The sequence below is a fragment of the Boleophthalmus pectinirostris genome, unplaced genomic scaffold (assembly GCF_026225935.1).
Source record: "Boleophthalmus pectinirostris isolate CB_2022bp ecotype Guang Dong unplaced genomic scaffold, ASM2622593v1 HiC_scaffold_5, whole genome shotgun sequence".
NCBI lineage: Eukaryota > Metazoa > Chordata > Actinopteri > Gobiiformes > Gobiidae > Boleophthalmus > Boleophthalmus pectinirostris.
Window position 1 is genome coordinate 25878699 of NW_026571404.1, and position 14399 is coordinate 25893097.

The following is a 14399-nucleotide window of genomic DNA, read 5'->3' on the forward strand; positions in this document are numbered from 1 at the left end:
TTGAGTCGTTTTCGTTACGGACGCAGTGTACTTCCACACTAGTCCGATGGAAAACAGCTCCACAGATGGAATCATCTGATGACACCAACTCCCATGAATTCATCTGAGTACTTATCTGATCCGGCACCGTGTGGAAGCCTGAAAATGCTCATACACCGGTGTAGGTTTATGCAACACAAGGTAATTCACTGCCAAAACACTAAGAGGCTAGAATATATGTCCATTCATATATACGGTCTATGTGTATGACCTGCAGACGTATAATCTCTGAAAAGTTTAACATGAACCATCTCCAACACGATAGAAGCACAGAACAGACTCACCATCAAACAACACTCATATTCCACTGAGTCGTGTCCTTTAGTCCGACAGAAGCTGAACCACATCAGTGCACAATAGCGAGCAGCTTTTTGAGCACTCAGTTTATGCAAATTAACCATGTGGTTTTAAGTTTGTGTTTACGTTTCTGTAAAACATAAACACATATGCTCAAAGCTGTGTGGATAGGGAAGACTTGCAGACACAAAAACAGCGTGTGTGGACGCAAATCGTTTCTGATACAGTGGTACTGTGATTCGTTTTAGTGTAAACGTAGCTATAGTGGAACCAAACATACATGTTACAAGTGAGATCTGTGGAGAGGTCCCTGCTCACAGAATGCATGGTTTGAAAGGTATTTTTTAAGCAATAAAAACACCCATATTTGGATGCAAGTTGAATGACATGTAGTGGAACCAAACCAATAATATCTTCATGGAAACAAGCAGGTGATACCATGAGGCCAAGTTAGGACTGTGGAGAGGTCCCTGCTTAGAATACATGTTTTTATTTAGCTATTTTAAGCAATATTAACACCCATATTTGAATGGAAGTTGAATGCCATAGTGGAACAAAAACAATCATATCTCCACAGAAACCAGCAGATGGTAGACCAATTACTAAAAAAGTTACGTTATACATCTTTCTAATACATCTTTGACAATTGTTTCCAAATGACACAATGGAAAATCATCTATTTTTATATGGTTGCTAGGCATTTTCCATTATTTTTGAATACTGAACTCAAATCTAACATTATTGGCTTTGTATCTCTAGTAATGAGAAAAAAATGTAGTACTATAAAGTACTATATATTCTCTAGGTACCCAAAGCATCCACAACATGGGCACATCTCCTTACGGGGACAATAAAGTGTGCCTTACCTTAGTTTGAGTTCTTTCCTGCATTTGGAAGTATCTGGAAAATACATAGAAAATTCAGTAGAAGACGTATATGAATAGGCTTTAGCACATTTTATTGTAGTAATTAGAGTGAAATGATAACCTTTAGTGTGCCCACTGGAGTCAGGGTCATGACAAACGAAGAGGCCTCTGTTGATGTTTTATCATGCTGCCTTATTTAGCTTCATTTATTGTCCTAATTAAGCTGTAGAATCAGTGCTAACTAACCTGTCAGCTAATTCCACAGTGAGACTCTAACCTTGATAATTGGCTTTTGGATGGAAATAGACCAAGAAGATCAAACCAAGTCAAATGAAAAGAAAAGTCAGACTCAGGCAGCCACAGCCATCATAGGAGTGTACTCATGATAGTAGTAGGCTGTTTGATCACACAGGCAGCAGGAAGAAGAGGAGAGAGGCTCTTTATCCACTGTGTAAGGACGAGTGAGGGGAAAGAGGGGTGATGAAAAAAAGAAAAAGTGCAAATGTTTTGTTGTATGTTAAATGCACGAAACTGCTGAGTTTTTTTTTTTTTTTTTTTTAGTGATTACAATGGATTTATTGAATGCAGAAATGGGTTAATAGTCAGTCTGTTAATGTTTATTCTGTTTTGCTTTTTTCTATCAAATCTTATAATACTGATTATATGACTTCAAGATTCCTTTTGTCTTGAAGTCAAGGGTTCTGCACAACATATTTATAATTGCAGGTCCGGGTCTGTATGCACTCACTGTCTTTGTAGCAACCTAGCATGTAGACATGCTAGGTTAAAAGCATAGACTATATATATAAATGGACATAACTTAGTATTTGCTGCATTCAAAATGGAAAGTGAGCATGGTCTCACTTCCAGCTCCAGTTCACTTTGTATTGAAAAACTCTTACACTTAGACTTAGACAAACTTTATTGATCCACAAGGGAAATAATTTGGACACAGTAGCTCACACATCACAATATATAGAGATAATAAATTCTAAATAAGTAGCAAAAATGATAGTAAAAAAATTGTGTCAAATAAGACATAATTATACATATATAAATGTACAAATCAAAACAAAATAGAAAAATAAGTAATAATAATAATTTTTAAAAAAAAATCACAGCTTTATACAAAAGGTCATAGGAAGACAGTGGAACAATGATATGATCATCGACAGAACACAGGGATATCTGTTACATAAGGGTGAGTTGTACAGTTGTTGGGAGTATTATCTGTTATATAAGGGTGAGTTGTAAATTGTATGGAGTATGGTATGAATGAGGTCCTGTATCTCTCATTGAGTCTGAGTGGAGCTGTAGGAGCCTGTTGGAGAATGAGCTTCTCTGTCCCTCTATAGTCTGGTGCAGTGGGTGTGCAGCAGTGTGCATGATGGAGAGCAGTTTGTCCAGTGTCCTCCTGTCCCTCACAGTGACAAATATCTCCAGCTCACAGCCAAGCACGTGACCAGCTTTACTGATCAGCTTGTCAATTCGCCCAGTGTCTGTTTTACTGGTGCTGCTCCCCCTGAAGACTACAGCAAAGTACAGAGTCCTGGCCACCACAAACTTGTAGAAGATCTCCAGTAACTTACTGCACAGTTTGAAAAACCTGAGCTTTCTCGGGAAGTAGAGTCTACTCATGCTCTTCTTGTACACAGTATTACAGTTGTCTCTCCAGTCCAGCCCGTTGTTCACCTGGAGGTACATGTAGCAATCCACTAACTCTGTAACTGCTGCCAGGCTCGTCATTTTGATCTTAAAATGTTCATATTAACCCGTTCTATTTTGTCCCTAAATCAACAATTCCTATTCCGAATATGGAACTCCACTCCAAATTTGCCCCATACTGCAAGGCTTGGGGAGCTTCATTTGACTGGAGGCGAACGCTATGGGCAATGTCACACTCCCTTTGTACATTTCTTTATAGTCTATAGTTAAAAGTAACTAATTGCCCACAGCTTGCAATATACCATTGGGCCTGTAGTGACTGGTATTTTATTTTAGATGCAACAAGCAAACAAAAAAATCACTATATAGGAATTCACTACACTTCACTTTTCTGTATAGCTAATGTTTATGTTTAACTTATGTTCCCAAATCGACAACCAAGCAGGGCCCTTATTTCCTTCTTGCTATTTTGTGCTATCGAATAAAGAGAGTCCAGTAAAAACAAAAACAGTAAGAGAAAAGCAGCCTCTGACGGCCAACCATATAACCGCAGCTCAGAGGAAGCCCAGTAAATGTTGTGGAACTAGTCTATAAAAGTGAATGAGAAATCTCTTATCTCACCGTGACAACTAACACTTGTATTAAAGAGCTTTTATTGGCTTGTTTATCGGATTGTTTTTAGAAGGTTTGTTTACAATATCAGGTTCTTTCCACTATTGAGATGTGAAATAAAAAGGTAGGAGATGTTTCTGAACTTACCCAAAGCAATTCTATTCAAAGTACAAATGGGGTCTCGGTGGATTTAAGTGGGATTTTGAGTACCAGCCGATGCAAATGAACCATGGGTCGCAAAACAAAAACAAAGTCAGAGAAACCTGCAGATTTAAGTTGATACGGAAACAAAATGAGGTAGCTATTTGTGAAGTGAACAGTGGAGCTACCAAAGTTCTGATTTATAGACATGGTGTGTAATTGCTATCACGCTAATCATGCACTTCCTGATGCTTGATTATAAAACAGTTCATAATTAGATGCAGATAGTACCCATCTGACTTATTTTAACCTCGGCCCTCCTGGTTCCTTCTTCCACTTATGTTGCACTGTGTTAGAGAAACAGTTGTCTGGGTTTCTACAAGAAGTAAGTCAGGTACAGGGACTTTAAATAGTTAAGCTTAAAGGTTCATTGTGTAACATTTATGGTGAAGGGTCCTGCTTTTCTCCATGGAGATGTTATTGCTTTGTCAGAAATGTTTCACAGTGTGGCCTTTCTATCTTTCATCTACCTTTCTATCATCATGGAGGAGTCATATTGGCCGTTTTTCTTGATATTTTTGAGCTATAAAGGAACCTGCAACTGAATAAATGAAAGGTTGATCTGTTTAATGCCATATTGCGGAACATTCAAAACAAAAAGGTGACAGAGCCCCAACTGGAAAAGGGGGATGTACCAATTTTTCTCATTGCAAAAGTAAAGTCAAATTTGTCTTGTATTGTCGAAGCAGCTTTTAGGCTCAAAATGTGAGTGCTGTGTGCAGAAAAAACAACCAACTGCAAACCAGTAAGTGCACGGTTTGTATTCTAGTTGTTATTAGCATTTCTGTGATGGCAATGGCCTCTGAAAGTTATGAAAAGCACTTTTAATCTCTCCGTGGTGAATAATTTGGAAGTTAAGAATGCATTAGGAAAGTGAGGAATAAGTTTGGACCGCAAACTCTTTAAAATGAACTATTCTGTTTTTACGTTTTGAGACAGTAATAATAAGGTACCACACCTTTAACAGATTCAGTCTCTGCTTATCCACTGATTTGATCATCAGTAATCAGGACAGTTCCTAATGCAGACAATTTAACATAGAAGGTGTGTATAATATTCAAACTTTTAAATTAATGGAAATTTAAATGTTACAACTTAACTTGAGGAAAATGTTAACGGCAAAGAACTGCAGAACTTAATCTAATATTACTAATATAAATCCACAAAAAATAAAAACATAAATTTGTATCATCTGCAAGACTGTACTGACTGAGGTTAGCGTTAATATGCTTTTTGATGTATTTGATTGAAAATTTACTTTTTTACGCATTGCTTTTTCACTTTCTTTCACCGCTACTTCATCCAACTTTTTACAACATATTTCTTTCATATCATTCGCTCTAAGCTGCAGTGAATAAAGCATAGTTTCGCTAATGTGCTGGTACGCGTTTGGCTTGCTTGGACACGGGCCTTCACTGTAGAGCCCATTTGAGTTCTGTTGTGACACAGCAAACACACAGACCTGGCATGGGGTCCACGGGCCGCGGGATCGTAATGAGTTTCCCTTCACCTCTTCGCCAAGGTGTTGCATTTGCACTTTACAAAGCGCTGCCGACGTGAGTGCGGATAAACAGGAGGGGTGGGGGGAGCTGTTGGCAAGCAAACAGAACAAATTTATCAGAAGCTTTCTCTCCGTCAGACTTGTAAAAGGGGAGAGGTAGGTGAGCCATTAAGAGCTCTTTGGCCATGCTGTTGTTGTGATTCTTCTTCACTAAATTCATTACTTAGTTTTGTTTTGGTTTCAGAAGGGAGAGCGTGTCCACTGAATTATCTTGATGGTGTCATTGAGAGGGATAATGTATCAAAGTACAAAGAAGCTGAAAAGCCATCATATAGTCAGTTGTATTATTTTTGTGTTAGTTTATAAAGGAATGGTATCTAATCTCAAAGTGCAGCTTTGTCACAGAAAAGAAACTACTGCAAAGTGAATGCTATCTGCAAAAGTTTCACAGCACAAGTTTGGAATAGTTAGATGAATCTTATGGTGAAGAAGTTTTGTTACTGTTTTCTGAAGTTGCAGATTTTAAGACTAAAAAAAGAACATTCCTTAATGAAAAGTTTTAAATGAAAACTGCAAAACTAATTATATGTGTACAAAGTAATATTTAAGGTGGGAGGCCGGCCACCTGCTTGTCTTTATGGAGATGCTATTGCTTTGCAGTGTTTGTCAGTATGGCAGGCCTTCCTCTCCAGATTTTATGCTTGTCTCCATAGCAATATACAAGTTAATTGCCATACTGTGTAACATCCAGACAACACCATCTCCATCACTGTTTTGTTTTTGAAAACCGTGCAGAGGGAAGCTTGATGCTTGACGTGATGCTTCGTCCAATCAAATTAAAATATTCGTCATGACTTTCTGCCTTTTCAGAATCGTTTTCAGCAAGAGCTGTCCCAGATTGATGATGCGTACAACTCAATTCAGGATGCTACACATCAGCCTAACATTTAGTCAGTTTAAGAAATCACTGCAATAGAAAATACAAGCCACAGTATAATATTTTCAAATATGCTTCCTATAAGATTTTCATGTGGACGGCTGGGTGCTGATCGCCCTCCCTGCTCTGTGCTATCATTGTCATTGTGAGTGTGATGGTCTGCAGCTGTAGTGATAGCCTGGGCACATGTGATCCAGACCCTGTTGCATATAATTAAGTGTGGGATAACAGTGATTTGTTAAACAGCCTCATCAGGCTGGAGTAAACACAGGCTGGTGGCTCCTCTGGCTCTTCTGCTCTGTTTGCTGCACAGTCACACAGATCAGTGCAAACCCCACAGCTCTTTGATCATCACTACTCATTTGTGCCTCATCGCTTCAAAGCCACGTGGGAGGCCTACCTCAAACACCAGTTCTCCTTTACTTTGTCTTGCTGATTTTTTGGTACTTTAATGTGCACTGTGATGTAACTTTTCAGGTGGACAGTCCACTAGCTGTTTATCCCCATGGTGATGTTTTTGCTTTGCCTGGAATGCTCCAGAGTATGGCATTAAACACAGGAATATTCAAGGTGAAAGTGACGACACTAGGCCAAGTCACAGATCAGATCTGTGGAGTTGACTGCATTCATCATAGAAAAGCATGATAAAACATCTCTATGGACACAAACAAATGGCACATTCCCTAAAAAAAAGTTCCACCTTTAATAATAAAGAGGGACAGTGATTGAATATTGCCTGAGTAGCTAACACCCTTGCCTCAGTTTGATTCTTGGGCATTATACTGTTACATTTACATTCTGAGTAGTTCTGCATTACAGTTCTAATGCATCAGGCTTTGAGCACCATTTTCAAACAGCAGTCTGAAGCTGTAGAGTGAACAGCTGTGTTCATGAACAAGCTGAGATGTGTTGCGACATTGCAGTTCTAGTGCTACATCTACAGCGGTGACATTAAGACAAATGGATCACAGAGGAGTCTATTAAAAGCCCCTGTGTGAGGTGTGTTGTACCTATGATTCAGAGTTTCAATATGTGAAATTTTCAGAAGCACATTTGTGTTGTAGACTGACACCCAAGTAAACATGTCCAGAAATCACACTTTAATTCCCTGTTAATCCTCTTTTCCACAGGCCGGTCCAGAGTCAGCGCTCTTGCTTCGGAACACTGCCTCTGGAGTCCAATGTTTCTATTGGCCTCTGCGTGGCATCTGTCCGTAGAACCATGTGGGATTAAGAACTAGTTTGTTTGTAACGGACATTGTACAAGTTTCTTTTCTGCATTTGCAAAGTTTGTTGAGGTTTTCTTCAAACTCATCTCTGCTTAGAAACAGCTTACTGTACCCTGGATATCAGGGCTAAGCCTCTGCTGGTTTCACACCTGTCTTGCTCATCGATTCAGCGCACAGACCAGAGCTTTTAGTTTTATATGATCTGAAGTTTTGCAGGGAAGTTGTTCTAAGTTATTTTTAATAACAAACATGAGTGGAGTGTTGAGTCATTGAATGACAGTGTTTTCCAAGGTGACTCAGTTTAACATGCTTTATCCACCACGACTCCAGAGACACACACTGGTAAATTAACTTATATTTGTGAGGACGTGCTGTGAACAAAGATAGGTAGCATGCCAATGTTCTCAAACCATTAAGGCTGATTCCATCTCTCTCTTTTGCGTAGGACTCAGAGGGAGCTGTTATTAGTTCTGAAGCTGTGCCTGGTTTCTTGAGTTCAGAGCTGAGCTGTGGCCCTGCACACAGACCTGCTCACTACACTGGGATCAGGAGGGAACAGAGTTTTCATTGCACTGCTCTGAGTGTGCGTCACTTCAAGATGATGAATGATTTAATTTTATGTTTTGTTCTGCCCTTTGAACATTTTTATTCCAAAAGGAATCCAGTGGCAACAATAAGTACTTATGCTTCCCCAAAATAAATTGCCATTCAACAGCAGAGGGGAAAATCGAACATTGCATCCCATTTTGATGATTTTCTTGATATTGTCCTGAGTCGGGCGGCTCCTCGATTTGCCTGCAGACGCAGACAGAAGAAACCAATATGTTGCTTCAGTGATCAGACCAGGTCAAGGCTTTTTTCTTATTAGCCTAATTTCCACTTTTTGCCCCAAAGCCTCGGAGTCTGAGTGCAGTTGCCTGTGCATATCACTTTAAATAAGAAGCACTCAGCCAAATTCCACTGCACTTCTGTGAGTGTCTGTACCTCTGCAGTGTAATGTCTGAACAAAAGTGTGAAGAACACTGTTAGTTTGAAACAGCCTGGTCTCTTCCACTGTATAGACGGAAACAATAGAAGGACAGTGATAAAGGATAATTATGTTTATAGTGACCCTGGATACAGATGACAGCAAATAACCTAATCAGTCCTTTTATTTCTACTGAAATGGACTTTGAATGGCTATGAGAAAAGTTAACAGAAAACATTTTGATTTCTGTGATGCATGTCGTATACCTGTGGGAGTTAGCCATGGATTTAAAGATGCTAACTGCACACAGCCTGTGTACCAGCTCCATGAATCTGTCTCGCCATGAGGGAGAAGTGCTAAGCACAGCCCAGTGCGCCGCCTCCTCTGCAGTCCTATAAACACAAACTGCTCACTGCCTGCTGCCATATTTTACCAAAACAAACCCCACCGCCAGCCCTGCAAGTTTTATGCAAAGCTAGCTAAACACACCACTGAGATTTATTCAACGCTCCAAGTTATTGATAGTCATCGAACAAAAGTTTTGGCTGGAAATCCAAACATTTATAGAAATTGCTGTACGAAAACAAGTTATGTCGTGGTAAAATTTAAACTGACAACTTTCTTCCTCTCAGTTTTTCTATTTAAAAAATCTGGAGACGCAACAGCTAAGCTAACGTTTGCATCGATACTTTATTCGGTATTATGCTATAGTAATAAGAATGGAGAATAATACAATACATTGCACTGGTCTAATATAGCCACAGCTGCCCTGGAAGCAGGGCTGCCAATCTACCCCATCGGCCCCCTGACCACTACCGATTATTCATTCACACATGCACTTTCATGCTTGGCAATGTGGATGGAGTGTCTTGCCCGAAGGACCCAACAGCAGTTTGCATTAAATTCAATAAAGATTAATTCCCAGCAGTCTCCCATCCCAACATTAACCAGGCCCAACCGTAGACTGAACTAAGAGAGTGTGACAGTACGCATAGAGTTCAGCGCCACTCAAATGAAGCTCATGATGTTGCTACAGTTACAGGAGTGAATTTGGAGCCAGGCTCTATATTATGAAAACAACAACACAAGCATCATGTAGAGCGGATCTGAACATTTTCAGACCAAAAAGACTCATTGTAGCCGTTACAGAGAGTGGGGCTACAATATTCCAATGTAGGTCATAGGGAGCCACGGTCAGGACGAGGCAGAAGAGCAAACGTCCTATTTGGAACGTGGTGACTAGCACGTTACCTATGTCCATTTATATATACAGTCTCTGGGCCCAGCCCTGCTTAGCTTCTGAGACCTGCAGAGAATGAGCTTGTCTAGTCTTGGGGGTTTGGCTACCCACTTGTGATCCTTTTACTGTAAGAGAATACCATATGTTCACCACTGAAATTAAAACGTATGAATCTGTGAGTATCACTGCACTTTCACTTTGTGATAGTTGTCTACCAGCACCCATGAATAACAAACTATTAATTGCAGGCTGTTTCACTAAGGTTACAGTGACATGCTATTCAAATTCAGCTTCCTTATTTGAATATGACCTCAAAAAGTCAAAATAATAGCTTAAGCTTTATCATTTTGACAACCAAATCATCCGCAAAAAGGACAAGGTGATTCTATTATTATTAGTATAATGCGAAAATAACAAGATATATTTTGCTTGCAATGCTTTGCCTAAAGTTGTAGAGTGGTGATAGAGATAGACCAGTATATCGGTTGGTTGATATATCAGGCCGATATTTGCTCTTTTTAACATATTAGCTATTGGTCATAAATCTCAAGCAGAGGCAGATATGACTGTGAAAGGATAACTGCACAAAACATGACTACGCAGCTCTATTATAAGTTTGTAGTAAATTTAAATAACAGAATTTTGGGGACATTTTGTTTGTTTTTTCACTAATATATGTAATTGAATAACTGAAATATAGGTGAGTAATGTCATACTGTGAAACATTCCAGGCAAACAATAATGTCTGCCTGAGTCATACAGAATTACTGTACTGTAGGCTACGGTCAGTGAGTTATCTAACTTACCGGCAGATCATAGTGAGACCTGCTCCCTTAGTGCACAAGAATAACAATGAGCACAGGGTCAGAAGAGGGACATCTCAGAGAGTGATCCGCCCACCCAATCCCCAAACACTACAAATGTGTTAAACTGCAAAGATTTCCAAAGCACAACATACGCCTATACACATATGGACTAATGAATAATGCATCATCTTTTACACTCATAATTTTAGCATCTTACCCAAACAATGAATGAGTCATGCAGTCAGCCTACAATGAGATAAAACTCAGAATCAAAGCAGGAAAACATCCCAAAAATCCACCTCCTCCATTCCAGATGCCGGCGTTTCTTCTCCCTTGACTTGGCACGTGCTGGGATGCTGTTCCCCAGACTCCTGCGTGCATAATGGTCCCTTTGCTTCACATTACCTTTGAATCGCACGTCAAAGTTGTTGTTTTTTTTTAGATTTTTTTTCCCTGTACGGCGCTCTCTAACCCACACACATACAACTAAGGATCCCAGAGGACGGCCCACCACACCTGCCTGGAGTTTCATATCCTGTGAAAGAACGACAGAATGGCTTGTTGCTGCTTTGTCACGCTTCAGATCAGGAGCAGGAGAAAGCAGACCTGCCTCGGAGCTTTTGGAACGCCGCCCGAATATAAAAGTCCATGTGCAGGTGTGTGAGTGCTGAAGAATGTGTGGCCAGAATTTCGATGAAACGCTGCCGGATTCACGCCTCTGTGTGGACTCGTACGGCCTTAAGTGGTCTGAATACGTGGGATTTGGTTCCTTGGTTCGATCTCCACTGCAGACTTCACAGCAAAGAAGAGGGGCTTATCTGTTTTGTTGGAAGGGAAAGAAACTTGATCCATACTTTTACTTATTTTTAGGTACTGGAGAGAGGCAGTGCTATACTGGATTTGTTTTTATGTCCTTAGGCAAAACACTTCCCGTACCTTGTCTGTGTGAAGTTTTTTTGTGAATGTGATGGAGAAAGGTCTGAGGCAGTTTGAGCACATTCACATCAACCTCTTTCTTGGTCTGCCCCAGGACAGCTGTGGCTACAGAAATACATGGCCGGTTCTGTCTCTTTTAGTGCCTTATGTGAAAATCTGATCAAACATAAGTTCACGAATAAGGGGTCCTCAATCAAATTCTGTATTGCTTTTGTTGCAGGTAATTTTAAAATCAGGGGGTCCCCTTAGGATCTTTTTTGGAATAAAACTGAAGTAATTTACTGTAATCTGAGATAAATTAAATCAGCTAATTTTTTTGTTGTTACTTTCTATCTGTTCATTATGATTGTAATGTACTGTGCCAGACGTGTTTCATTATATAGAAACACTTCTGGCACAGTTTTATACTTGTTGCATATCACTTAACACTCTTCTATGTCAGTGGTTCTATGTGGAGCCCCAGCCCTCTGCTCCCTCCCTGGCTCCGCCCCTGCTCTGCAGCACACTGAGCACAGGGCTGTCTGTGAGCTTGAATTTTTTTTTTTTTTTTTTTTTTTTTTACATTTACTTTTTTATTACTGCCCTCTCCACCAGATGGCTCCCTAAGTGACCACCTGGTTCCTGTATCCCCAAATCCGGCCCTGCAGAAGCGTCTTACCAAGAGTATGGAATATGCCTGCTGTAGTACTGGACTGCTGTAAATTGGTTTGAAAGGCTTGTAAAGTGTATAATGAATCACAGCCATTGTCACTATTATTAAATCTTTTCAAGGGCACAGTTCAATCTCCAAAAATGAGTGGCTTGTAGTAATAAAAAGTAAAAAGATGTAATTTGTCAAATTTTAACTCAGTGAAGAGTTAAAATTTAACAAATTACACTTTTTGTTTAAGCAACTGAGCAATTTCCATTAAGGCTCAAGTATTCTGATAGTATTAAAAATGAAAGCTGTTTAAATTTGACTTCAATCACAATTTTAGATTTTTCAATTTTTATTTCCTTATAAAGAAGACATAAATACGGCTTTTAATATTAAGGGTCATGGATGTACATTTTTTAAATCAATTTCATCTTAAACTTAAATTTACTTATCCTAGTTCAACAAGAATTTAACCCCAGCTCTAAATCTGCTCAATTGCTCAGCCCTGGTTACATTATAAATTTGGTGGACTACTCAACCTTGTCAAAAAGTTTTAACAACTGCAGGTATAAATCCCAGCTCCGCAACCCAGTACCATCAAATTCAAAATGGCTTCTGGATTTAAGCCAAAACATTACAAAAACAGTGTCCAGACGACTACCTCTGAAACCTTCTCTTCAACTCCAGGTCGACAGTTACCACTCTGCATCCCCGACTTGTACTAATTATTTTTCCATATAATGCAATTTTCTGATCTATGTTATAATGTTGTTTTCTCATCACAAACATATCTGGAGTTGTGTTTTGTATGATGAGGTAACAATCTTCTAACATGGCTCAAAGCTCACAAGAGTCAATTTTGCATAATATAACTTTTAACTCTATCTTTATCAGACATCCGTGGACTGCAGAACTTCATGGACTCTGCGTCTCGTCTCGGCCTGGACGTGTCTTTACAGAGGGTGGATCGAAACGTGAGCCGTGTCTTCAATGATCTGTTCAACATGATGAGAACTGAGGAGCTGAACCGCTACAGAGACACGCTGAGGAGAGCCGTGCTGCTGATGAGTCCAAGAGGAGCCCAGGTTTTCATCCACCAGGCAAGTCTTCATCATCAAATGTTAGACTTAGACAAACTTTACTGATCTACAACAGAAATTATTTGGACGCAGCAGGAAAGGCAAGGCAAGGCAATTTTATTTGCATAGCACAATTTATACACAAAATAATTGAAAGTGCTTTACAGAATAAGAAAGACATTAAAATCACAATACAAACAAATCAAAACATAAGTAATCATCATAAAATTAACATCAAGAGTACGGAATAAAAAATCTTTCAGTCATATGCACAGCTAAACAGAACAGTAGCATCACACATCACAGTAAATATAATAACTACAAGATGCCACAAGATCTACACATCCCCCCCCATTTGGGTTTCTCAAAAAAGGGTTGAGTGCCGGTGACTTGCATCTTTTGAGAATCCATAGTTTCTAAAAGCACAGCTAGAATGACATCAAAACTATTAAATGAAGTAAATATAAATTATGAAACCAACTTTGGGAACTAAATCACACTATTTACATATTACAAATTCTGTAAAAAACTTGTCTTGTCTCGTTCCCGTGGACCCAATCTCTTGTCTTGTCCTGTGAAGACTATGTCTCGTCCCAACCCTAATAATAACAAAGAGCAAAAATATAAATGGTAATAACAAATTCCAAAGAAAGAGCAAAAATAGGAAGAGACTGGTGTCAAATAAGGCATAAGTTTTGAACATGTGCAAAAACAGTCTAAATATAGAACTATAGTAAAAATAACTCAACTATATATACAAGAGGTCAAAAGGAGAAAGAGTGCAAAGCTTAAATAGTGATTGACATAGGGTTATTTGTTATGTAAGGGTGAGTTGTTGTACAGTTGTATGGAGTATGGTATGAATGTAGTCCTGTATATTTTACTGTTTGCACAGAGCTGTAGGAGCCTGTTGGAGAATGAGCTCATCTGTCTCTCTATACTGTCTGGCGCAATGGGTGAGCAGGAGTGTCCAAGATGTTTACTCTACCAAAATTTGAACTGTCAAATTGATGCAAACGTTTATTTTTTAATCATTTAGTTTAATTAGTGTCGCAAATGTGCACACAAAATGGTTGGCCAATTATTTAAGGGTGCAGTATGCAAAGTATGGCACTTGCTTGTTAGGATATGTTACTGCCTTGCCTTGCATATTCTATAGTGGGTTTAAACTTATCTATCTCCATGGGGACGAGCAGGTGGTGAAACCGGACCAAGTTACAGGTTAGATCTGTATAGAGCAGACATGCCAAACTCAGACTCAAATTTGGCCTGCTATATAATTATATTTGGCCCATGAGATCATATCAAATATAGAGCTGGCCCACTGGCTACAGACAGGCTATAGAGACATGTTTTATATAAAATTGTGTTGTTATTTTATATTATGC

The 14399-nt window shown here is 39.3% G+C and overlaps 1 protein-coding gene across 1 annotated transcript in view; it reads left to right on the plus strand.

The window, feature by feature from the left end:
- Window positions 1-14399, plus strand: part of grid1a (glutamate receptor, ionotropic, delta 1a) — a 426969-nt gene that overhangs the window by 281109 nt on the left and 131461 nt on the right. Inside the window, exon 4 of the mRNA XM_020921510.2 lies at window positions 12827-13032. Coding sequence (XP_020777169.2) covers window positions 12827-13032 — 206 coding nt within the window. The remainder of the gene's footprint in view (window positions 1-12826; window positions 13033-14399) is intronic.